Source organism: Anomaloglossus baeobatrachus, chromosome 12, assembly GCF_048569485.1.
Source record: "Anomaloglossus baeobatrachus isolate aAnoBae1 chromosome 12, aAnoBae1.hap1, whole genome shotgun sequence".
Classification (NCBI taxonomy): domain Eukaryota; kingdom Metazoa; phylum Chordata; class Amphibia; order Anura; family Aromobatidae; genus Anomaloglossus; species Anomaloglossus baeobatrachus.
The window spans coordinates 50,396,571-50,423,733 of NC_134364.1; the positions used below are offsets into that span (position 1 = coordinate 50,396,571).

Here is a 27,163-nt window from a genome sequence, read left to right on the forward strand (position 1 = left end):
GAACGGGACGGAACGGCCCGTTGTTATAGGTACCGCCAAGAATTTGGGGTAAAAACCGTGACCTTGTTCCTGAAGAGGAACGGGGGTCATCACTCTTTCTGCCTATAGAGTGCACCCTGTTTGCAGAGAGCAGCGGCCCGGCCGGGAGGTGGAGAAATTCTGAAGAATCGAGTTGGAGGACGAGAAGTGAGCTCTATCCTGTACCCGTGAGACAGAATGTCTCACACTCAATGGTCATTGACCTATGGCAGCTAAATATCGCCAAGGCGGGAGAGCCTGCTACCGACCGAGGCCGCAAGTCATGAGGAAGCCGCCTTGGAAGCGGGTTTTCAGACTGTCGCTTTTTTGGGCGAGACTGAGCCCGCTAAGAATCTTAGCTCCTCTGATCCTTTTGAGTCCACATTGGACGAGGAAAAATGGGACCTGCCCGAGCCTCGAAAAGGCCGAAAACCCCGACTGCCTCTTGCTCTGTTGGGGTTTGTTGTGTCCGGGCTGAGGAAAGGATGAATCCTTACCCCTGGACTGTTTGATGGTTACATCCAACGCTCACCAAACAGTCGGTCAGCAGAAAAAGGCAACTGGTTAGGCAACCTTTTTTGGAAGCAGAATCTGCCTTCCATTCACTTAACGAGCAGACCAGGCTCTGCTTAAAAACACGGAGTAGCGGAGGCTACCGCCGCACGGTTCGCAGAGTCCAGGACAACCTGAATCGCGTAAGAAACAAATGCAGACATTTGAGAGGTTAAGGATGCCACCTGCGGCACAGATGTACGTGTAACCGTGTCAATCTGTGTAAGACAAGCTGAAATAGCTTGGAGTGCCCCAAGGGAGAGAATGCCGGAGCCAACGGTGCGCCGACAGCCTCATAGATGGCTTTCGACCAGAGATCCATCTGTCTGTCAGTGGCATCTTTGAGTTTGCAGTTCCATCTCCCACTGCAACTATGGATCTAGCTACAAGCCTGGAGATTGGAGGATGCCGCTCGGGACATTGGGTCCAGTCCTTGACCAAGTCAGGGGACAGGGATAACGTGTATCCTAAGCCGTTTGGAGAAGCGCATATCTGGATAAGCGTGGTGTTCCTGGACTGCCTCTCTGAAGGCAGAGTGGTCCAGAAAAATACGTGAAGCTGACTCCTCCACTGGAGGAGCTGTGAGAAATAACCCACATTCTATAGATGGACGCTATAAGATTATTTACTATGGCGTCACAATCAGGTGTATCCAGATTGAGAGCGGTCTCAGGATCAGAATCCTGAGCCGCTACTTCCGCCTCATTACACAGCGAGTCCTTCTGTTAGGACCCTGATGAAACCGAGGCCGCTCATAGCGAGCCCACTTAGGCTGTCTGGGACTGACGTCCGTGCAGAGCCGTGACTCTGGGATGCGTGTGACATTCCCGGAGCTGTTAGTTATTCACACTGAGGGGGGCCATGGATCAATGACTCAACAGTGCCCATATTGTGAGAGACATGTCCGGACTGCTAGGCTTCTAGTATCATAGCCATAGTCTCAGAAAAACTGTCAGTAAATACTGCAGACACCGTCCTCATCCCCTGGCCATTAGTGCATACAATGGGAGCCTATGTACCTGCCGGCCGTATAGCCGTACATGCTGTACCAGCTGTATAGAAAAACATGTGGTTCTGCACCTTTGTTTTACACAGAGAATATGCTGATAACTCCTCCGCATAATCCAGGAGGGTATATACAACGTGCGACCAAACAGTGCAATGTATATAGTACAAGCATATCTATAAGTGCACTTCTGCACTAGTGGGGTTAGCACCACAGGTGCTGCTTAACGCCTGTTACAGCGATTGTGTGACTATCAGAATGCCAGGGTCTTCCACACTTGTCTCTGTATCGTACAGAAACTGACACTAATGGCTGCCGGTGTCCTTGTAGAGAAGGAAGCCGTGGGCGTGCCTGAGAAAGTGCGGGAATCCTGATTCACAGTGCACACAGTGAGAGGGGTGGAGTATGCAAAACATACTCCAGCTCTCAGCTCTGCTCTATGCAGCGTCACGCCCCTACCCTGACTGTCAGGGCTGTGGGCGGTAACGAAGGGAGACTAGGCCCAGAAGCCGGGGACTCGAGTTAACAGCGCGGCCGCCGTAAAAGCGCGGGCCGCGCTGAAGTCCCCGGCGCACCACAAGTGCCAGCCGCGCCGCAGTTCCAGCGGCCGGCGCGACCGAATCATAGAAGTGGCCAGCGTCCCGCCCCTCTCCTGACTGGCAGGTCTGGGGGCGGGAACGAACGGAAGCAGGCCGCAAAAGCCGGGGACTCTAGTTATCAGCGCGGCCGCCGTAAAAGCGCGGGCCGCGCTGAAGTCCCCGGCGCACCACAAGTGCCAGCCGCGCCGCTGCCAGCGGCCGGCGCGACCGATTCCTGGAAGTGGCCAGCGTCCCGCCCCTCTCCTGACTGGCAGGTCTGGGGGCGGGAACGAACGGAAGCAGGCCGCAAAAGCCGGGGACTCTAGTTATCAGCGCGGCCGCCGTAAAAGCGCAGGCCGCGCTGAAGTCCCCGGCGCACTACAAGTGCCAGCCGCGCCGCAGTCCCAGCGGCCGGCGCGACCAATTCCCATAAGTGAGCCTGCTTCAGCAAAGCTGAATGAGGCCATGGCACAGGCGCCGCAGCGCTGATGTCCCCCGGCGCACTACAACACCCAGCATGCTGCGGTGTGAGCGCCAAATGCACGGGGACACAGAGTACCTTGAGGAAGCAGGGCCATGTCCCTGATGTACTCCGCTCCATCCAGCATCTTCTCCAGGGGCTGTAGATGGAGCACGGTCTCAGTGCCTGGAGACCGGTAAATCCCACTTCACCCAGAGCCCTGTAAAAAGGGATGGGGAAGGAATCAGCATGTGGGCTCCTGCCGCCGTACCCGCAATGGGTACCTCAACCTTACAAACACCTCCGACATACAGTGGGGTGAGAAGGGAGCATGCTGGGGACACTATATGTGTCCTCTTTTCTTCCATCCGACATAGTCAGCAGCTGCTGCTGACTAAAAAGTGGAGCTATGCGTGGATGTGTTGCCTCCTTCGCACAAAGCACAAAACTGGTGAGCCAGTGATCCCACTGGGGGTGTATAGCCAGAAGGGGAGGGGCCTTACACTTTTAAGTGTAATACTTTGTGTGGCCTCCAGAGGCAATAGCTATACACCCAATTGTCTGGGTCTCCCAATGGAGCGACAAAGAAATTACCTATTGTCAGGTTTTTGTGTTATATGCAAGTTTACAAAAAAAATGTTGACAATTTAATTTTGCGAATGTCACACTGACCACTGAGGGTTTTTTCACATCCAAAGCTTCCTGTATTTGCACAATGAGTTTTCAGCAGGTTGCTTATCATCAGAGGCAGGATTACAATCACAGGTAGCACCTTTATACACAGCTGATAACAGAGGACACACGAACCACAATTGGGGATATCCCATCTACCCCTTCCGTCACAAACTTCACACACGCACACACTCAGACGCTTCCTTTAAAAATCTAGGGTCGGAGTCTGACCATAGTCGCTGCTGTGTACAAGTGTTGTTTCCTGGAACAGGAAGCCTAAGTATAAAAAAGCTTTAATACAGATTGTGATATGGTAAAAAAAACAAACAAAAAACATTTAAACACAAAAACCTGATTTAAACAATGAAGGGAATTTTGTTTACTTACCGTAAATTCCTTTTCTTCTAGCTCTAATTGGGAGACCCAGACAATTGGGTGTATAGGCTATGCCTCCGGAGGCCGCACAAAGTACTACACTTAAAAGTGTTAGGCCCCTCCCCTTCTGCCTATACACCCCCCGTGCTCCCACGGGCTCCTCAGTTTTGGTGCAAAAGCAAGAAGGAGGGAAAATAATTAGAAACTGGTTTAAAGTAACTTCAATCCGAAGGAAACTCGGAGAACTGAAACCATTCAACATGAACAACATGTATACACAAAAAAACAGGGGCGGGTGCTGGGTCTCCCAATTAGAGCTAGAAGAAAAGGAATTTACGATAAGTAAACAAAATTCCCTTCTTCTTTTTCGCTCTATTGGGAGACCCAGACAATTGGGACGTCCAAAAGCAGTCCCTGGGTGGGTAAAATAATACCTCGTAAGAGAGCCGTAAAACGGCCCTTTCCTACAGGTGGGCAACCGCCGCCTGAAGGACTCGTCTACCTAGGCTGGCATCCGCCGCAGCATAGGTATGCACCTGATAGTGCTTCGTGAAAGTGTGCAGGCTCGACCAGGTAGCCGCCTGACACACCTGTTGAGCCGTAGCCTGGTGCCTCAAAGCCCAGGACGCTCCCACGGCTCTGGTAGAATGGGCCTTCAGCCCTGAGGGAACCGGAAGCCCAGCCGAACGGTAAGCTTCGATAATTGGCTCCTTGATCCACCGAGCCAGGGTTGATTTGGAAGCCTGTGATCCTTTACGCTGGCCAGCGACAAGGACAAAGAGTGCATCCGAGCGGCGCAGGGGCGCCGTACGAGAAATGTAGAGTCTGAGTGCTCTCACCAGATCTAACAAGTGCAAATCCTTTTCACATTGGTGAACTGGATGAGGATAAAAAGAGGGTAAGGAAATATCCTGATTGAGATGAAAAGGTGGATACCACCTTAGGGAGAAATTCCGGAACCGGACGCAGAACCACCTTGTCCTGGTGAAAAACCAGAAAAGGGGCTTTGCACGATAACGCTGCTAGCTCAGACACTCTCCGAAGAGAAGTGACTGCTACTAGAAAAACCACTTTCTGCGAAAGTCGGGAGAGGGAGATCTCTCTCATTGGCTCGAATGGTGGTTTCTGAAGAACCATCAGCACCCTGTTTAGATCCCAGGGTTCTAACGGCCGCTTGTAAGGTGGAACGATGTGACAAACTCCCTGCAGGAACGTGCGTACCTGTGGAAGTCTAGCTAGGCGCTTCTGGAAAAAACACAGAGAGCGCTGAAACTTGTCCCTTAAGGGAACCGAGCGACAAACCCTTTTCCAGTCCAGATTGAAGGAAGGACAGAAAAGTAGGTAATGCAAATGGCCAGGGAGAAAAACCCTGAGCAGAGCACCACGACAGGAAAATTTTCCACGTCCTGTGATAAATCTTGGCGGACGTTGGTTTCCTAGCCTGTCTCATAGTGGCAATGACTTCTTGAGATAACCCTGAAGACGCTAGGATCCAGGACTCAATGGCCACACAGTCAGGTTGAGGGCCGCAGAATTCAGATGGAAAAACGGCCCTTGAGACAGCAAGTCTGGTCGGTCTGGTAGTGCCCACGGTTGGCCGACCGTGAGATGCCACAGATCCGGGTACCACGACCTCCTCGGCCAGTCTGGAGCGACGAGGATGGCGCGGCGGCAGTCGGCCCTGATCTTGCGTAACACTCTGGGCAACAGTGCCAGCGGAGGAAACACATAAGGGAGCTGAAACTGCGACCAATCCTGAACTAAGGCGTCTGCCGCCAGAGCTCTGGGATCTTGAGACCGTGCCATGAACGTTGGTACCTTGTTGTTGTGCCGGGACGCCATGAGGTCGACGTCCGGCACCCCCCAGCGGCAACAGATCTCCTGAAACACGTCCGGGTGAAGGGACCATTCCCCTGCGTCCATGCCCTGGCGACTGAGATAATCTGCTTCCCAGTTTTCCACGCCTGGGATGTGAACTGCGGATATGGTGGAGGCCGTGGCTTCCACCCACATCAAAATCCGCCGGACTTCCTGGAAGGCTTGTCGACTGCGTGTGCCGCCTTGGTGGATGATGTATGCCACCGCTGTGGAATTGTCCGACTGAATTCGGATCTGCTTGCCTTCCAGCCACTGCTGGAACGCTTTCCGGGCAAGATACACTGCCCGAATTTCCCGAACATTGATCTGAAGCGAGGACTCTTGCCGGGACCACGTACCCTGAGTCCTGTGGTGGAGAAAAACCGCTCCCCACCCTGACAGACTTGCGTCCGTCGTGACTACTTCCCAGGATAGAGGACGCAGGTGAAACTGCGCGAAAGGGACTGCTTCCATTGGTGCCACCATCTTCCCCAGGAAGTGCATGAGGCGCCTCAAGGGGTGTGACTGGCCTTGAAGGAGAGATTGTACCCCTGTCTGTAGTGACCGCTGCTTGATCCGCGGAAGCTTCACTATCGCTGAGAGGGTATGAAACTCCATGCCAATGTATGTGAGCGATTGGGTCGGTGTCAGATTTGACTTTGGAAAATTGATGATCCACCCGAAACTCTGGAGAGTCTCCAGGGTAGCGTCGAGGCTGTGTTGGCATGCCTCTTGAGAGGGTGCCTTGATCAACAGATCGTCCAAGTACGGGATCACCGAGTGACCCTGAGAATGGAGGACCGCTACTACAGTAGCCATAACCTTGGTGAAAACCCGTGGGGCTGTTGCCAGGCCGAATGGCAGTGCCACGAACTGCAGGTGTTCGTTTCCTATGGCGAAGCGCAAGAAGCGCTGGTGCTCTGGGGCAATCGGAACGTGGAGATAAGCATCTTTGATATCGATCGATGCAAGGAAATCTCCCTGGGACATTGAGGCGATGACGGAACGGAGGGATTCCATCCGGAACCGCCTGGTCTTTACGTGTTTGTTGAGAAGTTTCAGGTCCAGGACAGGACGGAAGGACCCGTCCTTCTTTGGGACCACAAACAAGTTGGAGTAAAAACCGTGGGCCTGTTGCTGAAGAGGAACAGGGACCACCACTCCTTCTGCCTTCAGGGTGCCCAGCGCCTGCCGAAGAGCCTCGGCTCGCTCGGGAGGCGGAGAGGACCGGAAGAATCGAGTCGGGGGACGAGAGATGAACTCTATCTTGTAACCGTGAGAGAGAATGTCTCTCACCCAGCGGTCTTTTATTTGTGGCAGCAAGGTGTCGCAAAAGCGGGAGAGCCTGCCACCGACCGAGGATGCTACTAGAGGAGGTAGAAAGTCATGAGGCAGCCGCTTTGTTAGCGGTGCTCCCAATGGCCTTTTTAGGACGTGACTTAGACCGCCATGCATCAGAGTTCCTTTGTTCTTTCTGAGACCTTTTGGACGAGGAGAATTGGGACCTGCCCGCGCCCCGAAAGGACCGAAACCTCGACTGCCCTCTCCTCTGTTGGGAGAGGTTCTGCTTGGGCTGGGGTAAGGATGTATCCTTTCCCTTGGATTGTTTGATGATTTCATCCAGGCGCTCGCCAAAGAGCCTGTCGCCAGAAATTGGCAAACCGGTTAAACGCTTTTTGGAAGCGGAATCTGCCTTCCACTCCCGTAGCCACAAGGCCCTGCGGACTACTACCGAATTGGCGGTCACAACTGCCGTACGGCTCACAGAGTCCAGGACAGCATTCATAGCGTCAGACGCAATTGCCGAGGTCTGGGAGGTAATGGAAGCCACTTGTGGCGCGGCCGCTTCAATTTTCGCTTGACCTGCTGATATAGCTTGTAGCGCCCATACGGCTGCGAATGCTGGGGCAAAAGAAGCTCCGATAGCTTCATAGATGGATTTCATCCAGAGCTCCATCTGCCTGTCAGTGGCATCTTTAAGCGAGGCCCCATCTTCCACTGCAAGTATGGATCTAGCCGCCAGTCTGGAGATTGGAGGATCCACTTTGGGACATTGAATCCAACCTTAAACCACTTCCGGGGGAAAAGGATAACGTGTATCCTTAAGGCGCTTAGAGAAACGCTTATCCGGAAAAGCATGGTGATTCTGGATTGCCTCTCTGAAATCAGAGTGGTCTAGAAACATACTCTGTGTACGCTTGGGGAACCTGAAGCGAAATTTCTCCTGCTGAGAAACAGACTCCTCCGCCGGAGGGGCTGAGGGAAGAATATCCAGCAACTGATGAATGGATGCAATAAGATCATTCACTATGGCGTCCTCGTCTGGAGAATTAAGATTGAGAGCGCTCCCAGGATCAGAATCCTGATCAGCTGTTTCCGCATCATCAACCAGAGATTCCCCCCGCTGAGACCCTAAACAATATGATGTCGAGGGAAATTCTAAGCGGGCCCGCTTAGACGATCTGGGGCTAGGTTCTAAGTCCGAACCCTCCATCTGGGATGTATGAGATACCCCGGGAGGACATTGTTGGTCCAACTGAGGGGGGTCAGGGAACAATGATTCAACAGAGTCCCTTTGCTGAGATACCGGACTGGACTGCAAGGCTTCTAGTATCTTAGCCATAGTCTGATAGAGTTGATCCTTAAAGGCTGCAAACTCAGTCCCCGTCACCTGGACAGTGTCAACAGGTGGCTCCCCCTGGGCCCCTCTTAGCAGAGGATCCGGCTGAGGAAGTGTCACAGGGGTCGAACACTGTACACAATGAGGGTCAGTGGAACCTGCCGGTAGCTGGGTCTTACATGCGGCGCAGGCAACATAATAAGCCTGTGTTTTGGCACCCCTGCCGTTTATGGGCGCCATGCTATAGTTTTCCCTGAGTAACACAATAGGGTATATAGCCAGAAAGAACTGTGCTCATACAGTGTAAATTATATACAGTACACAAATAATGTACCAATACAATACAGCACCATGGGGCTAGCACCACATGTGCTGCTTACCAGCCGCCTAAGCGGTTGTGAGGCCACCAGAGACCGTGTCTGGGTCTCCCATGAATATGTCCCTCTCTGCAGCGTCGGTGGAGCTGACAGGAATGGCTGCGGCGTCCTGACGAGCTGAGGAAGCTGTGGGCGTGGCCTAGAAAGAGCGCGAAACGGGCGCTCATACTGTGCACAGTGAGGGGAGTGGAGCATGTAAATCATACTCCAGCCCTCATTGCTGCTCGCTCCGTGCAGCGTCCCGCCCTTCCCCTGCCTGTCAGGACTGAGGGCGGGAGAAAAAAAGGGAAACTAGGCCGCAATGAAGCCGGGGACTGTAGTAATAAACGCGGCCGCCGTAAAAGCGCGGTCGCGTGAAAGTCCCCGGCGAACTACAAGTCCCAGCCGCGCCGCAGTGTCCCGTGGCAACGGCGGTCAGTGCGGTAGCCCTTACATATAAACACACTCAGCGACGCTGAGTGTGTAATGGCACATATAGACCCGGTCAGCGCCGCGGTCCCCGGTGCACTAGCACACCCAGCAAAGCTGAGGTGATGCCGTGCGCGGTCCCCATAGGGATACAGAGTACCTTTAAGATGCAGGGCCATGTCCCTGAACGGTATCGGCTCCTATCCATCAGGCTCCACAGGAGTTGTGGATGAAGCCCGGTCTCAGTGCCTGGAGACCGATAAGATCCCACTTCACCCAGAGCCCTAAGGGGGATGGGGAAGGAAAAACAGCATGTGGGCTCCAGCCTCCGTACCCGCAATGGATACCTCAACCTTAACAACACCGCCGACAAAAGTGGGGTGAGAAGGGAGCATGCTGGGGGCCCTATATGGGCCCACTTTTCTTCCATCCGACCTAGTCAGCAGCTGCTGCTGACTAATCTGTGGAGCTGTGCTGTGCGTGTCTGACCTCCTTCGCACAAAGCAAAAACTGAGGAGCCCGTGGGAGCACGGGGGGTGTATAGGCAGAAGGGGAGGGGCCTAACACTTTTAAGTGTAGTACTTTGTGCGGCCTCTGGAGGCATAGCCTATACACCCAATTGTCTGGGTCTCCCAATAGAGCGAAAGAGAAAGATACATTTCTGACAAATCTCTTCCCTTTATTGTGGAACCTCAAAGTTTCTTAATTTACCGTTAGTTCCTGAGTTGTGACCGTTATATTTCCTTCTCTCTCTGAAAGTGCAGCTTCCATGTTCCTCATTTTCTCATTTTGTTGTTCCACTCTATAGAAAAGGAGAAAATTATTTGCCCACAGGCGTATTGTTCTTTAACATTTTAAACGCCAATGACATAATACATCCTGGCTAGTGATGAGCGGGCACTACCATGCTCAGGTGCTCAGTACTCGAAACTAGAGATGAGCGGGCACTACCAAGCTCGGGTGCTCAGTACTCGAAACTAGAGATGAGCGGGCACTACCATGCTCGGGTGCTCAGTACTCGAAACTAGAGATGAGCGGGCACTACCATGCTCAGGTGCTCAGTACTCGTAACTAGTGATGAGCGGGCACTACCATGCTCAGGTGCTCAGTACTCGTAACTAGTGATGAGCGGGCACTACCATGCTCAGGTGCTCAGTACTCGTAACTAGTGATGAGCGGGCACTACCATGCTCAGGTGCTCAGTACTCGTAACTAGTGATGAGCGGGCACTACCATGCTCAGTACTCGTAACTAGTGATGAGCGGGCACTACCATGCTCGGGTGCTCAGTACTCGTAACTAGTGATGAGCGGGCACTACCATGCTCAGTACTCGTAACTAGTGATGAGCGGGCACTACCATGCTCAGTACTCGTAACTAGTGATGAGCGGGCACTACCATGCTCGGGTGCTCAGTACTCGTAACTAGTGATGAGCGGGCACTACCATGCTCAGGTGCTCAGTACTCGTAACTAGTGATGAGCGGGCACTACCATGCTCGGGTGCTCAGTACTCGTAACTAGTGATGAGCGGGCACTACCATGCTGGGGTGCTCAGTACTCGTAACTAGTGATGAGTGGACACTACCATGCTCAGGTGCTCAGTACTCGAAACTAGAGATGAGCGGGCACTACCATGCTCGGGTGCTCAGTACTCGTAACTAGTGATGAGCGGGCACTACCATGCTCAGGGGCTCAGTACTCGTAACTAGTGATGAGCGGGCACTACCATGCTCGGGTGCTCAGTACTCGAAACTAGAGATGAGCAGGCACTACCATGCTCGAGTGCTCAGTACTCGTAACTAGTGATGAGCGGGCACTACCATGCTCGGGTGCTCAGTACTCGTAACTAGTGATGAGTGGACACTACCATGCTCGGGTGCTCTGTACTCATAGATAGTGATGAGTGAGCACTACCATGCTCGGGTGCTCAGTACTCGTAACTAGTGATGAGTGGGCACTACCATGGTCGGTATTTGAAACGGGCAGGTCAAATGCTAAGACAGACGCAACTCGAGTGCCCAGCATAATGGAAGTCAATGGGGAACTCCCATTATACGCAGTACACGAGTCAAACCCATACAAACATTAACGATTCGTTTCAAGTACCGGGCACCTGAGCATGGTAGTGCCCACTCATCACTAGTTACGAGTACTGAGCACCCGAGCATGGTAGTGCCCGCTCATCACTAGTTACGAGTACTGAGCACCTGAGCATGGCAGTGCCCGCTCATCACTAGTTACGAGTACCGAGCATGGTAGTGCCCGCTCATCACTAGTTATGAGTACCGAGCCCCCGAGCATGGTAGTGCCCGCTCATCACTAGTTACGAGTACTGAGCACCCGAGCATGGTAGTGCCCGCTCATCACTAGTTACGAGTACCGAGCATGGTAGTGCCCGCTCATCACTAGTTACGAGTACTGAGCACCTGAGCATGGTAGTGCCCGCTCATCACTAGTTACGAGTACTGAGCACCCGAGCATGGTAGTGCCCGCTCATCACTAGTTACAAGTACTGAGCACCTGAGCATGGTAGTGCCCGCTCATGACTAGTTACGAGTACCGAGCACGGTAGTGCCCGCTCATCACTAGTTACCAGTACCGAGCCCCGAGCATGGTAGTGCCCGCTCATCACTAGTTACGAGTACCAAGCACCCAAGCATGGTAGTGCCCACTCATCACTAGTTATGAGTACTGAGCACCCGAGCATGGTAGTGCCCGTTTATTACCTGCTATCTGGAAAATACAATTATGACCATTTGCAGCAAGGGGTTAATCATAACACAATACTTACATCCTCTGAAGCTCCTGCACACCTGATGATGATGAATCCTGCTGTAAATGGAAAATAAAATTGTCACATGGTTTGAATGAGATTTTTGTTCAGTGTAGTTAAAAAGACAATCTAATATATGAACAGACTCTGAAATGTCCAATAACTATGGGGTTAAAACTGTTCATTTATTCTGAAAAGACCAAAAACAGAATCTATCAGCAGTTTTTGCTATGTAATCTGAGAGAAGCATGATGTAGAGGCAGCAAGCCTGATTCCAGGGATGTGCCACTCACTGAACTGCTTGGTGCAGTTTTGATAGATTCCTGTTTTCTCTGCTGTAAATGTAGCAATGGTCAGAATGCTGAGCTGAGTGTAACCCCGCCCACACCACTGATTGGCAACTTCTTGTGTACACTGTCAGCAAGCTGCCAATCAGTGGTGGGGCGGGGTTACATAGATTATCTAGACTGTCTGGCACACAACACCTAGCCCTGCAGTGATAATCTCCTGCTGATAAAATAATTGTATTGAAACTACAGCAAGCTGCTGAGCAAGTGACATCACTGGAATCCGGCTCTCTGTTCCTACATCATGTTGCTGTCAGAATAAATAGCAAAAACCTGCTGTTAGATTCCCTTTAGTGACAATTATACATACATACATACATACACACACATATACATATATATATATATATATATATATATACATATATACATATATATATATATATATATATATATATATATATATATATATATATATATATATATATATATATATATATATATATATATATATATATATATATATATATATATATATATATATATATATATGTATAATTGTCACTAAAGGGAATCTATCTTTCGTTTATTACCTGACATAGCTGAATGAGGACTGTTTTTTTGGCTATATTTTATAATGTACAGTTTAGAGTTTTACATTCTTGTGGATACCCAATATGTGCGATTTACAAAGGATGGTGCAAAAATATAGGGAACGGAACAAATGAACATGAAAAAAACTTTCGTTGTTCTGTCATTCTTGAAAACCCCAATATGCTTGTTTTGTCATCAACGTCGCCTTCTAATATCACACTATATAAGCACGTTTTACATCTGGCTCTAGAAAAATGAAACCTGAGATTTATTGTAATGGGCCATTAACCAGACCCGGGATCTTACTTTAACCCAGAGGCCTTTACTTTTGCACCATTCTTTGTGAAACATCCCGATTATCCAATAAAATATCTTAAAAAAAAAACAAAAACGGATTTTTGTGTACTCACCGTAAAATCGTTTTCTCTTAGCCATCATTGGGAGACACAGGACCATGGGTGTTATGCTGCCTATCCATAGGAGGACACTAAGTAGATGCAAAAGCATAGCTCCTCCTCTGCAGTATACACCCCCTGGCCGGGCCAGGCAGCCTCAGTTTTAGTACACAAGCAGTAGGAGGAAAAAAAAACAGTAAAAACTTCTCAACAGAGGAACATGAGAAACGAAGAGTCATAACCAAATAAGGTACTGAGAGAACCAAGGCCCAACAGGGTGGGTGCTGTGTCCCCCAATGATGGCTAAGAGAAAACGAATTTACGGTGAGTACACAAAAATACATTTTTCTCTGACGCCTCATTGGGGGACACAGGACCATGGGACGTCCTAAAGCAGTCCATGGGTGGGAAAAATAAAACAAAGACAACACAACCCAAGGACTAGGAACCAGTCCCAGACAGCCTGGAGCGCCTACTGAGAGAGGTGCTCTACTGCCGTTTGCAGAATTTTCCTACCCAGATTTGCCTTAGTTGAAACCTGGCTATGGACTCTGTAATGCTTTAAAAACGTATGTTGGGTAGACCAGGTCGCAGCCTTACACAACTATTCCACTGAAGCCTGATGCCGAATAGCCCACAAAGCGCCAACTGCTCGCGTGGAATGAGCCCGCAGCCCACTAGGAATGGACTTGAGTTGCAGGCGGTAGACTTCCTGGATCGCAGAGCGAATCCAGCGAGCCAGAGTCGCCTTTGAAGCTGCCTGTCCCTTCTTAGGCCCCTCAGGAATGACGAACAAAGAGTCCGTTTTCCTAAAGGGGGCTGTCCTGGATATGTAATGTCTGAGCGCTCTGACGAGGTCTAACGAATGCAGAGACCTTTCCACTCTATGAACCGGGTGTGGACAAAAGGAAGGCAGAACAATGTCCTCGTTCAAATGAAACTGGGTAAGAACCTTTGGAAGGAAATCCGGAAGGGGCGCAGAACCACCTTGTCCTGGTGAAAGATCAGAAAGGGCTCGCGGGAAGAGAGTGCTGCTAGCTCCGAAACCAGTCTGATGGACGTAATTGCCACCAGGAATGTTACCTTCCAGGACAGAAGAACAAGGGATGATTCCTTGAGAGGTTCAAAGGGGGACCTCTGGAGACCGTACAGAACGAGATTGAGGTCCCATGGGTCCAGCGGCCATTTGTACGGGGGAACTAGATGGAAAACGCCCTGGAGGAAGGTCTTGACTTGCGTTTTTTGAGCCAGGCGGCATTGGTAGAAGATTGAGAGCGCAGAGACCTGCCCTTTAAGGGAGCTGAGAGCCAACCCCGCTTGCAAGCCAGACTGCAGAAAGTCGAGAATTCTGGGGATGGCCAGAGGCATAGGCTGGACGTTAGTTTCCCTGCACCATGAAAGGAAGATTTTCCACGTACGGTGGTAAATGCGGGATGAAGTAGGCTTTCGGGCGCTGATCATGGTGGAAATAACCGCGGGGGAGAATCCCGCTCTTGTTAATACCCAGGTCTCAATGGCCTTCAGCTTCAGGGCTCTGGAGTTTTGATGGGAAATGGGCCCTTAGGTCAGCAAATCTGGGATGTCTGGAAGGCGCCACGGAGCGTCTGTGAGCATTTGTACTAATTCGGCGTACCAGGCGTGCCTGGGCCAGTCCGGTGCTATCAGTATCACCGGGACTCCCTCTGCCTTGATCTTCCCGATTACCCGCGGCAGCAGGGGTAGAGGTGGAAATATGTAAGGCTGGCGGAAGTGGTGCCAGGAGCAGACTAGAGCATCCGCGCCGATGGACTGTGGGTCGCGTGACCTGGCTATGAACGCGGGTACCTTTGCATTCAACCTTGAGGCCATTAGGTCCACGTCTGGTGTGCCCCAGCGAGTGCAGATGTGTAGAAACACATCTGGGTGGAGAGACCATTCTCCGGCGGCCAGGCCTACGTGTACCGCTGATATCACTGATCCAGTCGATTCGGCCCAGCTGAGGATCTTGTGGGCCTCGAGATAAGCCGCTTTGCTGCGGGTGCCCCCCTGCCGATTGACATAGGCTACAGCTGTCGCATTGTCCGATTGAACTCGAATCTGACGACCCGCTAGCAGAGGGCAGAACGCTCTGAGCACGAGGAAGATTGCGCTGAGTTCCAGGATGTTTATGGGTAGGGAAGACTCCTGGGGCGTCCAACGTCCTTGAGCAGTGTGGTGCCGGTACACTGCTCCCCAGCCTAGGAGGCTGGCGTCCGTGGTCAGGACCAGCCAGTTCACTGGGAGAAAAGATCTCCCCTTCGATAGGGATGAGGACCGAAGCCACCAGCGGAGTGCGTACCTGACTGAAGGCGTCAGGTGAAGATGTCTGTCCAGGGAGAAGGGGCTCTTGTCCCAGGCCGCTAGAAGGGCTAGTTGCAGTGGGCGGAGGTGCAGTTGAGCAAAGGGTACTGCTTTCACAGCCGCCACCATCCTGCCGAGCACTTTCATGCTGAATCGTATGGAGCGTGACGGAGGACGTAGAAGGCAGCGTACCGCTCGTTGAAGAGCGATCACCTTGTCCTGAGGGAGAAGGATCAAGCCCCGACGGGTGTCCAGGGACATGCCCAGGAAGATGATGGATCGTGATGGGATCGGGGATGATTTGTCCAGATTCACTAGCCACCCTAAGCAGGATAGGGTGTCCACAGTGATCTGTACGCTGGTTGAGCAGTTGCGGAAGGAGGGGGCCTTGATGAGGAGATCGTCCAAGTAAGGGAGAATGACTACTCCCCTGGCGTGAAGGACGCTCATGGCGGCCGCCATGACTTTGGTGAAGACGCTTGGTGCGGTGGCAAGGCCGAAGAGTAGAGCTACGAATTGAAAGTGGGAGTCCTGAATTGCGAAGTGGAGGAACTTTTGGTGATCTGGGGCGATGGGTATGTGCAGGTACGCGTCCTTGATGTCTATGGAGGCGAGGAATTCCCCTTCGACCATGGATGCAATAATGGACCTTAGGGACTCCATTCTGAATCTCCGTACGTGCACATGTTTGTTCAGGTGTTTGAGGTCCAGGATGGGTCGAACTGACCCATCCTTTTTGGGGACCACAAAGAGGTTGGAATAAAAACCCCCAAACTTCTTGTCGTCTGGGACAGGTATTATCACTCCTGCTGTTTAAAGCGAGTGGATTGCTGAGAAAAAAAAGAGAATTTTGTTTACTTACCGTAAATTTTCTTATAGTTCCGTATTGGGAGACCCAGACCATGGGTGTTTAGCTTCTGCCTCCGGAGGACACACAAAGTACTACACTTAAAAGTGTAGCTCCTCCCTCTGAGCTTATACACCCCCTGGTGAGCAGACCCAGCCAGTTTAGTGCAAAAGCTGAAGGAGAATAGCCACCCACAAGTAGAACAGAGCAAGAGCCGGAACAACAGGAGACTCTGTCCACGACAACAGCCGGTGATAACACGCGGAACAAGAAATTGCCAACAGGCAACAGGGAGGGTGCTGGGTCTCCCAATACGGAACTATAAGAAAAAGAATTTACGGTAAGTAAACAAAATTCTCTTTTTCTTTATCGTTCCTTTGGGAGACCCAGACCATGGGACGTTCCAAAGCAGTCCCTGGGTGGGAATAAACAGAAAAACTAAGAAGTAGGCAGAACCTAACTTCACAAATGGGCGACAGCCGCCTGAAGGATGCGTCTGCCCAAGCTCGCATCTGCCGAAGCATGAGCATGCACTTGGTAGTGCTTCGAAAAGGTATGCAGGCTAGTCCAAGTGGCAGCCTGACAGACTTGTTGAGCCGTAGCCTGGTGCCTGAAAGCCCAAGAGGCACCGACAGCTCTGGTCGAGTGTGCCTTGATCCCCGGCGGGGGAGGCACCTGAGAACTCTGGTAGGCGTCCGAAATGGTCGATCTAATCCAACGGGCTAAGGTCGGCTTAGAAGCAGGGAGGCCCTTGCGCCGACCTGTGGTTAGCACAAAAAGAGAGGTGCACCGCCTAAGCGCAGCAGTGCGAGACACATAGATCCGGAGAGCACGCACCAGATCCAGAGTATGCAGCGCTTTTTCAAAGCGATGAACAGGAGCCGGACAGAAGGAAGGTAGGGTAATGTCCTGGTTAAGGTGGAAGGGAGAGACCACCTTAGGAAGAAAGTCCGGAGTCGGACGGAGAACCACCTTGTCTTGATGAAAGACTAAAAAAAGGTGACTCCGAGGAGAGCGCAGCCAAATCAGAGACTCTCCTGAGAGAAGTTATGGCCACCAGAAAGGCCACCTTCTGAGAAAGACGATACAAAGAAACCTCCCTAAGAGGCTCAAAAGGGGGTTTCTGCAAAACCGTGAGAACCAAGTTAAGGTCCCAGGGATCCAAGGGCCGCCGGTAAGGCGGAATGATGTGAGACGCGCCTTGCATGAAGGTGCGGACCTGAGCCAGTCGAGCGAGACGCCGCTGGAACAGAACTAACAGAGCTGAGACTTGTCCCTTGAGAGAGTTGAGGGACAGTCCTAGCTGCAGACCGGACTGTAGAAAAGACAGAAGGGTCGGCAAGGAGAATGGCCAAGGAGGATGGTCGGTAGAGCGACACCAGGACAGGAAAATTTTCCAAGTCCTGTGATAGATCTTAGCGGAGGAAGACTTACGGGCCAGAGTCATAGTGGAGATGACTTCAGGGGGGATACCAGAAGCCGTCAAAAACCAGGACTCAAGAGCCACGCCGTCAATTTGAGAGCCGCAGAATTCGGGCGGAAAAACGGACCTTGCGAGAGTAGGTCTGGACGGTCCGGGAGATGCCACGGCATTCCTACGGACAGATGGAGCAGGTCTGGATACCAAGCTCGCCTGGGCCAGTCCGGTGCAATGAGGATGACTCGACGGCCCTCCATTCTGATCTTGCGCAGGACTCTGGGCAAGAGAGCTAGAGGGGGAAACACGTAGGACAGACGAAACTGGGACCAGTCTTGAACCAGAGCGTCCGCGGCGAAGGCCTGAGGATCGTGGGAGCGAGCCACGTAAACAGGAACCTTGTTGTTGTGACGGGATGCCATTAGGTCCACGTCCAGAGTGCCCCATTTGCGGCAGACTGACTGAAACACTGCCGGGTGCAGGGACCACTTGCCACCGTCCACGGTTTGACGGCTGAGATAATCTGCCTCCCAGTTTTCCACGCCTGGGATGTGGACTGCGGATATGGTGGACTTGGAGTCCTCCGCCCATTGAAGGATGCGTTGTACCTCCACCAGATAATTTACCGGTGGCAGGGGCAGGGCCCAGAGCTCAGGGACTCAAGCTGTTTATTTGCTCTGTTTATTTGCTCTAGCAGAAAAGCCGGCAGAGATAACCACCAGTGACACGCTGTGTGCTGACTGGAGGGAGAGGGAGGAAAACTGTCAGAAGCTCCCTTCCCGCCGTTTTCTTACTACCCACAGCAGGGGGGGGGCACACTGACTTCTTCGAGCTCTTTTAGCGCTAAGCCATGCCCCCCGTGGCCGCGATAAGCCCCCCCCTGGAAAGCGTGGGAAGATCTCCATAGAGCTTACTCCTTCCTGAGGACAGGGCCATCGGCTGATTCTGGTGAGGTGCTTGCTTCACTTGTAGCCCTGCTGAGCATTGCTCCCCCTCCTGGCATACTCCTATTAGGAACATGCAGAATTCTAAGGGCACTAAGAGTGCTAAGGCCCACATAGTCTATTATTCAGCCTGCACTGCCTGCCACGCTGAGCTACCACGTAAACACACCACTTCTCTCTGTGAGTCCTGTGCCCCTATAGCCCCCCAAGACCCCTCTGCCGCAACCGTCAGCCCAGAGCCTAGGTCCCAATCCATGGAAAAACTGTCACAGAACCTGGTGCTGGCTATGCAATGTCGTCCTCCACACCATTCTGGGTCCCTGGACGGAACGCAGCCTGAGGATACCCCTATGGAGGATCCTTCTGAGGTAATCCGGGCACATGCTTCACCGGTTGCAAGGATAAGGCAAAGGGCACACGGCCGGGTGTCTCCAGCGGGCTCTCCCTCGGGAGCACACAGGGCAGGCTCTCCCACACCCTCCACGGCTTCTGATGAGCTGGAGGAGGGAGAATGCTGTTTATACCAAGAGGATTCCTTGGTTTCATCCTCTCCAGATGATCAAACTGCAATAGACTCCCTTATAGCAGCAATCAACCAAACTCTGCATGTGGAGGATCCCCCATCCACTACCACTGACCATACGGTCTCCTTTAAGAGGGCAAGGAAACCCCAAAAGGTTTTCGCTGATTACCCAGAGTTTCAGGATATCCTCACAAATCAAAGGGAGACGCCTGACAGGCGCTTCGGTAACCGAAAACTCATGGACTCCCTGTACCCTTTTGCCTCACCTGTCCCCTAAGGGCTGGGCCGATTCGCCCTCGGTCGACCCCCCCCGGTCTCCCGCCTTACCACAAAGACGCTCCTGTCTTTACCCGATGGTTCCTCCATCAAGGACCCGACAGACAGACAAGTGGAGAACCTCGCCCGCTCTGCTTTTGAGGCTGCGGGTTCTTCCCTCTCGCCCTCCTTTGCCTCTGTGTGGTTCGCAAAGGCGATCTTGTTCTGGGCAGAATCCCTTAACACTTCGCTTGAGGAATTCCAGTTCACTCATACCTTCACAGAGGTAACAGCTCAAATTGCCGCTGCGGCGGAGTACCTCATCCAGGCCTCCATGGGCGCTGCTACCTGCGCAGCGTTTGCCGCCTCAAATACCATAGCCATCCGTAGAGCTCTCTGTCTCCGACAATGGCGAGCGGACTCTGCCTCCAAGAAGTCTCTCACGGGCCTTCCCTTTTTTCCAGACCGATTGTTTGGCGAACGTCTGGACAAGCTCATTTCTGACGCCACGGGAGGAAAAAGTACCTCCCTCCCCCAGCTGAAGTCCAGGACGTCCTTCACCAGATGTCCATAGTCCTCGTTCTGCTCCTTTTGGAACTCATTTGGTTGGTCGACATCCAAACAGGGGTACGTGGACAGCCTCCACGTACCCCCCCTCCTGCGACGCTGGATCCTGGGCTGGACGACGGGTTCCACAGATACCGATTTTCCAAAGCCCAGGGTAGAGGCCTGTGCCCCTATAGCCCAATTCCTCAGCCCCTCTTTGCAGGCTCTGAGTTGAATATGGCACCTGTGTGACCGGACACAGCAAGCTAACTCTGCTATTTTCACTGCCGGGACTGAAGCAGTGTTTAAGGGTGAGATCCCCCCTGACTGGTTTCCCAGACAAAGGGAGAAAAGACGGTGCAGGGAAGGCTCCCAGGACTGCTGAATTTACAGTATTTTTTATGAGAAAATCCCTTGCTGATTGCAAGGAGGAGAGCCCCAGGGATCCTGAACACACAGTGTTAACTTTTTTTCTAGCTTGCTGGCTGCAGGAGGGGGGGGGGCTCTGAAGGCCAAAAGGCACGGCAAGATGTCCACAGGAATCTTGTTCCTGTAAGACAATGCCTCCGCTCACACTGCACAAGTGACCACAGCAAAACTGGCAGAGCTGGGCGTCCAGCTGGTGACCACCCACCTTATTCACCAGATCTATCTCCCTCCAACTATAATCTGTTTCCAAACCTGAAGAAACACTTCAAGGGGCCAAATTTCACACCATTTCTGATGCCATGGATGCCTGGTTTGACACACAACCGAAATACTCCTGTTTGCTAGGCTTACAGAGCTTGGAATACTGATGTAAGACATGCGTTATCAGTGGAGAGTATGTGGAAAAAAAAAGAATTTTGTTTACTTACCGTAAATTCTTTTTCTTTAGTTCCGTATTGGGAGACCCAGACATTGGGTGTATAGCTTCTGCCTCCGGAGGACACACAAAGTACTACACTAAAAAGTGTAGCTCCTCCCTCTGAGCATATACACCCCCTGGATAACCAGATCTAGCCAGTTTAGTGCAAAAGCTGAAGGAGAATAGCCACCCACAAGTAAAGATAGAGCAAGAACCGGAACAACCGGAGCCTCTGTCTACAACAACAGCCGGTGATAACACGCGGAACAAGAAACTGCCAACAGGCAACAGGGAGGGTGCTGGGTCTCCCAATACGGAACTATAAGAAAAAGAATTTATGGTAAGTAAACAAAATTCTCTTTTTCTTTATCGTTCCTATGGGAGACCCAGACATTGGGACGTCTCAAAGCAGTCCATGGGTGGAAATAAACAGAAAACTGAGAAGTAGGCGGAGCCTAACTTCACAAAGGGGCGACAGCCGCCTGAAGGATGCATCTGCCCAAGCTCGCATCTGCCGAAGCATGAGCATGCACTTGGTAGTGCTTTGAAAAGGTATGCAGACTAGTCCAAGTGGCAGCCTGACAGACCTGCTGAGCCGTAGCCTGGTGCCTGAAAGCCCAAGAGGCACCGACAGCTCTGGTCGAGTGTGCCTTGATTCCCGGCGGGGGAGGCACCTGAGTACACTGGTAGGCATCGGAAATGGCCGACCTAATCCAACGAGCTAAGGTCGGCTTAGAAGCTGAGAGGCCCTTACGCCGACCTGTCGTTAGCACAAAAAGAGAGGTGCACTGCCTAAGAACAGCGGTGCGAGACACATAGATCCGGAGAGCACGCACCAGATCCAGAGTATGCAACGCTTTTTCAAAGCGATGAACAGGAGCCGGACAAAAGGAAGGCAGGGAAATGTCCTGGTTAAGGTGGAAAGGGGAAACCACTTTAGGGAGAAAGTCCGGAGTCGGACGGAGAACCACCTTGTCTTGATGAAAAAACAAAAAAAGGTGACTCCGAAGAGAGCGCAGCCAAATCAGAGACTCTCCTGAGGGAAGTTATGGCCACTAGAAAGACCACCTTCTGTGAAAGACGAGACAAAGAAACCTCCCTAAGAGGCTCAAAGGGGGGTTTCTGCAAGGCCGTGAGGACCAGATTGAGGTCCCAGGGATCCAAGGGCCACCGGTAAGGCGGAATGATGTGAGACGCGCCCTGCATGAAGGTGCGCACCTGCGCCAGCCGGGCGATACGCCGCTGGAACAACACTGACAGAGTCGAGACTTGTCCCTTGAGGGAATTGAGGGATAGTCCTAGCTGCAGACCGGACTGTAGAAAAGACAGAAAAGTCGGCAAGGAAAAAGGCCAGGGAGGATGGCCGGAAGAGCAACACCAGGACAGGAAAATTCTCCAGGTCCTGTGATAGATTTTGGCCGAGAAAGACTTCTGAGCCCGAGTCATAGTGGAGATGACTTCAGGAGGAATACCAGAAGCCGTCAAGATCCAGGACTCAAGAGCCACGCCGTCAATCTGAGAGCCGCAGAATTCTGGCGGAAAAACGGACCTTGTGAGAGAAGGTCTGGACGGTCCGGAAGATGCCACGGCACGTCTACGGACAGATTGAGCAGGTCTGGGTACCAAGCTCGCCTGGGCCAGTCCGGAGCAATGAGGATGACCCGACGGCCCTCCATTCTGATCTTGCGCAGAACTCTGGGCAAGAGAGCTAGAGGGGGAAACACGTAGGACAGACGAAACTGGGACCAATCTTGAACCAGAGCGTCCGCTGCAAAGGCCTGAGGATCGTGGGAGCGAGCCACGTAAACCGGAACCTTGTTGTTGTGCCGGGATGCCATTAGATCCACTTCCGGAGTGCCCCACTTGCGGCAGATTAACCGAAACACTGCCGGATGCAGGGACCACTCGCCACTGTCCACGGTTTGACGGCTGAGATAATCTGCTTCCCAGTTTTCCACGCCTGGGATGTGGACTGCGGATATGGTGGACTTGGAGTCTTCCGCCCATTGAAGGATGCGTTGTACCTCCAACATTGCCAGGCGGCTGCGTGTCCCGCCTTGGTGATTGATGTAGGCAACCGCTGTCGCGTTGTCTGACTGGACTCGGATGTGCTTGCCCGCCAAAAGGTGGTGAAAGGCTAGGAGAGCTAGAAGCACAGCTCTGGTTTCCAGCACATTGATCGAGAGGGCTGATTCGGACGGAGTCCAAGTGCCCTGTGCTCGGTGGTGGAGACACACCGCTCCCCAGTCGGATAGACTGGCATCCGTGGTGAGGATCACCCAGGAAGGAGCGTCCCTGAGACAGAGAGAGGGGCCGAAGCCACCACTGAAGGGAGCCCCTGGTCTGTGGCGACAGAGCCACTAACCTGTGCAAGGAGGAAGTCCGCTTGTCCCAACAGCGGAGAATGTCCAGCTGCAGAGGACGCAGATGGAACTGGGCAAAGGGAACAGCCTCCATTGACGCCACCATCTGACCCAGCACCTGCATTAGGTGCCTGATGAAATGACGGCGGGGCCTCAGCAGAGAGCGCACCGCCAGATGGAGGGACTGCTGTTTGACTAAGGGCAGCTTCACAAGTGCCGGCAGAGTCTCGAATTGCATCCCTAGGTACGTGAGCTTCTGGGTCGGAGTCAGAGTGGATTTGGGCAGATTGACAAGCCACCCGAATTGGACTAGAGTGGCGAGAGTGAGCGAGACTCTGCGCTGGATGAAGCCTTCACTAGAAGGTCGTCCAGGTAAGGAATCACTGCCAACCCCTGGAGGTGCAGAACCGCAACCACTGCTGCCATGACCTTGGTGAATACTCGAGGGGCCGTGGCTAACCCGAAGGGGAGAGCCACGAATTGGAAATGTTCCTCTCCGATTGCAAAACGTAGCCAACGCTGGTGTGAAACTGCAATTGGCACATGCAGATAGGCATCTCTGATGTCGATGGATGCCAGGAAATCTCCTTGGGTCATTGAGGCAATGACTGATCGCAGAGACTCCATGCGGAAATGCCGCACCTGAACATGCTTGTTGAGAAGCTTGAGATCCAGGATGGGCCGGAAGGAACCGTCCTTTTTGGGGACTAGGAAGAGATTTGAGTAGAAACCTCTGAACCGTTCCCGGGCGGGAACCGGTACAATTACTCCGTTGGCCTGCAAGGATGCCACGGCCTGAGAGAAGGCGGCGGCCTTGGAGCAGGGGGGGGTTGACAGAAAAGCGATGCGGCCGGCGCGCAGGCACCCTCGGCGCGGTTCTCAGGCGACAACCAGAGAACCGGCCGGAAATGTCAGAACAGTTACACAGCACACTCTCCCCAACAATAAAGTACAAGGGACCCCCCGGGTATAAACGTCTCAGATAATTAGCTTGCCGAGACGCAGGGTTCCAAGTCCCTGGGGATGAGTGCTCCGTCCAGCAGGGTCCTGAAGGGCTGCGGATGGAGACCGGCCTCCTGCAAAGCAAGGAGAACCGTGCTGGCTCCCACTTCAAGCCAGAGCCCGAGGGATGGTGAAGGAGCGCGGCATGTAAGGCTCCAGGCTTGGATTCAACCTTAACAACACCGCCGACACAGTGGGGTGAGAAGGGACATGCCGGGAGTCCAGGCTTGGACCCGCTTTTCTTCAAAAAACTTTCCAAAATGAAAAATCAGATGAGAATGCATGTGTGGATGTATGCCTCCTGAACATAAAGCAATGAACTGGCTAGATCTGGTTATCCAGGGGGTGTATATGCTCAGAGGGAGGAGTTACACTTTTTAGTGTAGTACTTTGTGTGTCCTCCGGAGGCAGAAGCTATACACCCAATGTCTGGGTCTTCCATAGGAACGATAAAGAAAAAGTAAAGTTTCATCATCCTATCTCGTTTCTTTTTGGGTAAAGCTAAAGACTTAGCAGCCCCTCATACAACTATAGGAGCCCCAGTTAGAGGAAAAACAAACATTCTCCTGCCCTGCCACAAGTCACTGGTTGAGCTCAGTAGCAATTTAGCAATTCTAAACCTGCAAATGTAAGCAATGAAAACAATTTATAGAAACAATTTACTAAATGCAGTTTTCCCATTTGCAGTTTATACAAATGGGCAGTTCTATATTCCTTCAGATCGGTCTTGTTTAGAAAGCAAGTGACAATAATACTCATACTGGGTGCTTTACCTGCTGTACTTTCTGCTTGACTTCTTCAATATGAATTTTCAGTTGTTTACTTTCCTTCTGTAAATCCTAGAGAAAAAAAAAACAAAACAATAAGTTAGTTTTTAATCGGCTCCTCATGGGCGGGGTTTAAAAAATGAAGACATTTTATTGGCTTGAGTCACCTATAAATGAGTCATTTTAAAAGGGGTTGCTCACAATTGTATCATGAGATTGCACAAAACTATTTTCTTTAACAAAAAAAAATATCAAGACGCAATAATTTAATAATTATGGCACCCCCTAATGTTTATTAGCTCTTATTTCAGAATGCTTAGCTATTGTGTCTAATGGTGGATAGAAGAGTCTTACTGGCCGGCCGGGAAAGAGTTTGCTGTTTGCATACAAAAGGATGAGGGACATGGTGTCACGAATCGGACTTATGGAGGGTCCGGCGTGAGGTAAAACACACAGCAGACAGGGGTATAACCAAGACAAACAAGGGGTACACCAGGGACACCTTAAAAATGGTGGGCCCTGATGCTAGTGAAAGGGAAGATGGACACATCCTCCATTTACCTGCCGCTGTACCCTGCACTCCTAGCCAGTCCCTATACAGATCCCTCACCTGTTGCCAAGCAGGAACCTGAGAGACCCTGCAGTAAGCCCTGGCTAGTGAGTGGGAAAGTAAGGATCACTAGTCCCGGATAAGAACGTTACCTCCATTTGTCTTTCCTTCTCTAGAATCACGTTCTCGCGTTCTTTTAACCGTTCTTCTATCGCCTTTAAGCTCTCCTCTCTGCCCTTCAATCTGCAAAAATATTGAAAATTACTTCAGCCTTGGCCTCAGAAATCTACTTATTTCACACAATCAGCTGATAATTTTAGGGGAGCAAGGTGACCCTGGGATGTCCAGGACTTCCATAATTTGATGTATCCACAAAGTTAGATCATCAATATGAGACTGGAGGGGTCTGATACTTAGTGCCACCACAGATCGCTGAAGTGTCCTGGCGGTTGCCGGATGTAAGCATTGAATGGGGTGAAACACTGGTTAGTGGTCACTGTCCATTGGGCGATAAAGTGCAGTATTCACTTGCATGGGAGAGAAATATCAGTACTTGGCACCAGGCACTACGGAGAGGTAGATTTTTTACCTTTGGGCAGCTGAAGGAGCACATCGGTGGGGGAGCAGAGTGTCAAATCCCTCCAATCTCATATCAATATGCAACCCCTTTATATCATTAATGTGGGAAGCATATACATACTGATTCTGAAGATCCTGGACTTGTGTCCTAGTAGTAGAGACCTATATATTAAAATGAAAACATGAAGTAAAAAAAAAGCCAAGGAAAAAGTGTAAATTAGATCAAATGCATTTGGCGTCCATTATTTGACTAAAGGGAGAGACCTGTCAATCAAACGGAGGCAGGCAGCGAGAAGATGATGGGAATCAATATTTCACAGTAAACCCAAGTATCCTCATCTCCGTCTGTCTACAAATCAGGGGGCGTAAATCGTGTAACCTACATAACTGGTGCTGTACATATCTGACCATCATCTTTTATATTAAGGACAGGATCTTATTTTGGGCATTACCTGTTCAGCTTTCTCAAGCTGGTTACTTGCTAACGTTTCCTTCAGCGCTTCAACTTCTTTAGTCAATTCCTTTACAAGAATGAAAATGAGACAAATGGAAGACAAGACCACAACACAATGGCATGAAGAAAAAAAAAAGCTGAAAAGGACAAAATGACTGTTCAAACCAAGCGTACCCCTGAAGTGTCCAAAAAGCTCAGTGCACCTTCCCACCTGCCTGCTCCATACCTCTCCTAACCCTGATCTTCCTCTGGATTTAAAAGGAGCAAGAGAAAGATGGAAAACAAGAAGGTGGCCTGAAATGTGTGGCCACACCAAGGGTGCACCAAGTGCCTGTGCTTGGTTTGAACAGTCATTTTGTGCTGTCAAATTCACGTGCAATGCAGATCGCCCATTTACTAATGATCCCACAATCATTTTTTCAAATCAAACATTTTATTTTATATTTTAAAACGTATATATACCAAGGGGAATATTGGAAATTTTGACCAAATCAAGTAAAAAAAAAATGCTGTGAATGGGCAACAATCGAGATGGCACTGGGGCGTAAACGACAATGCAACATGCAAGGGAATATACAACTGGAAACTTGGATGATAACATTAAATTCTTCCTCATGGGGTCCATTTTTAAGTTTGTGCTTTATTTATTTTCTCCCTTTTTTTACCCCCCAGGAGCCATGACTATTTTTCCCCTCCATGGATATAGCCTGCCGTCGGCTTCTGCTTTAGCAAAATAAGTCACAGTTTTAAATGGCACCATCCATTTTACAAAAAAAAA

At 51.3% G+C, this 27,163-nt stretch overlaps 1 protein-coding gene across 12 annotated transcripts in view; it reads right to left on the reverse strand.

Annotated features, from left to right (window-relative positions):
* KTN1 (kinectin 1) overlaps positions 1-27,163 on the reverse strand; it is a 256,665-nt gene that overhangs the window by 61,610 nt on the left and 167,892 nt on the right. For 8 of the 12 annotated variants that reach the window (XM_075329991.1, XM_075329989.1, XM_075329983.1 and 5 more), the window contains 6 exons: positions 26,384-26,452; positions 26,053-26,093; positions 25,505-25,595; positions 24,809-24,874; positions 11,715-11,755; positions 9,635-9,725 (listed from right to left, as the gene is read on the reverse strand). In XM_075329991.1, the coding sequence (XP_075186106.1) occupies positions 9,635-9,725; positions 11,715-11,755; positions 24,809-24,874; positions 25,505-25,595; positions 26,053-26,093; positions 26,384-26,452 (399 nt within the window). The remainder of the gene's footprint in view (positions 1-9,634; positions 9,726-11,714; positions 11,756-24,808; positions 24,875-25,504; positions 25,596-26,052; positions 26,094-26,383; positions 26,453-27,163) is intronic. The other 4 variants (XM_075329993.1, XM_075329992.1, XM_075329990.1 and 1 more) reach the window with 1 other exon arrangement.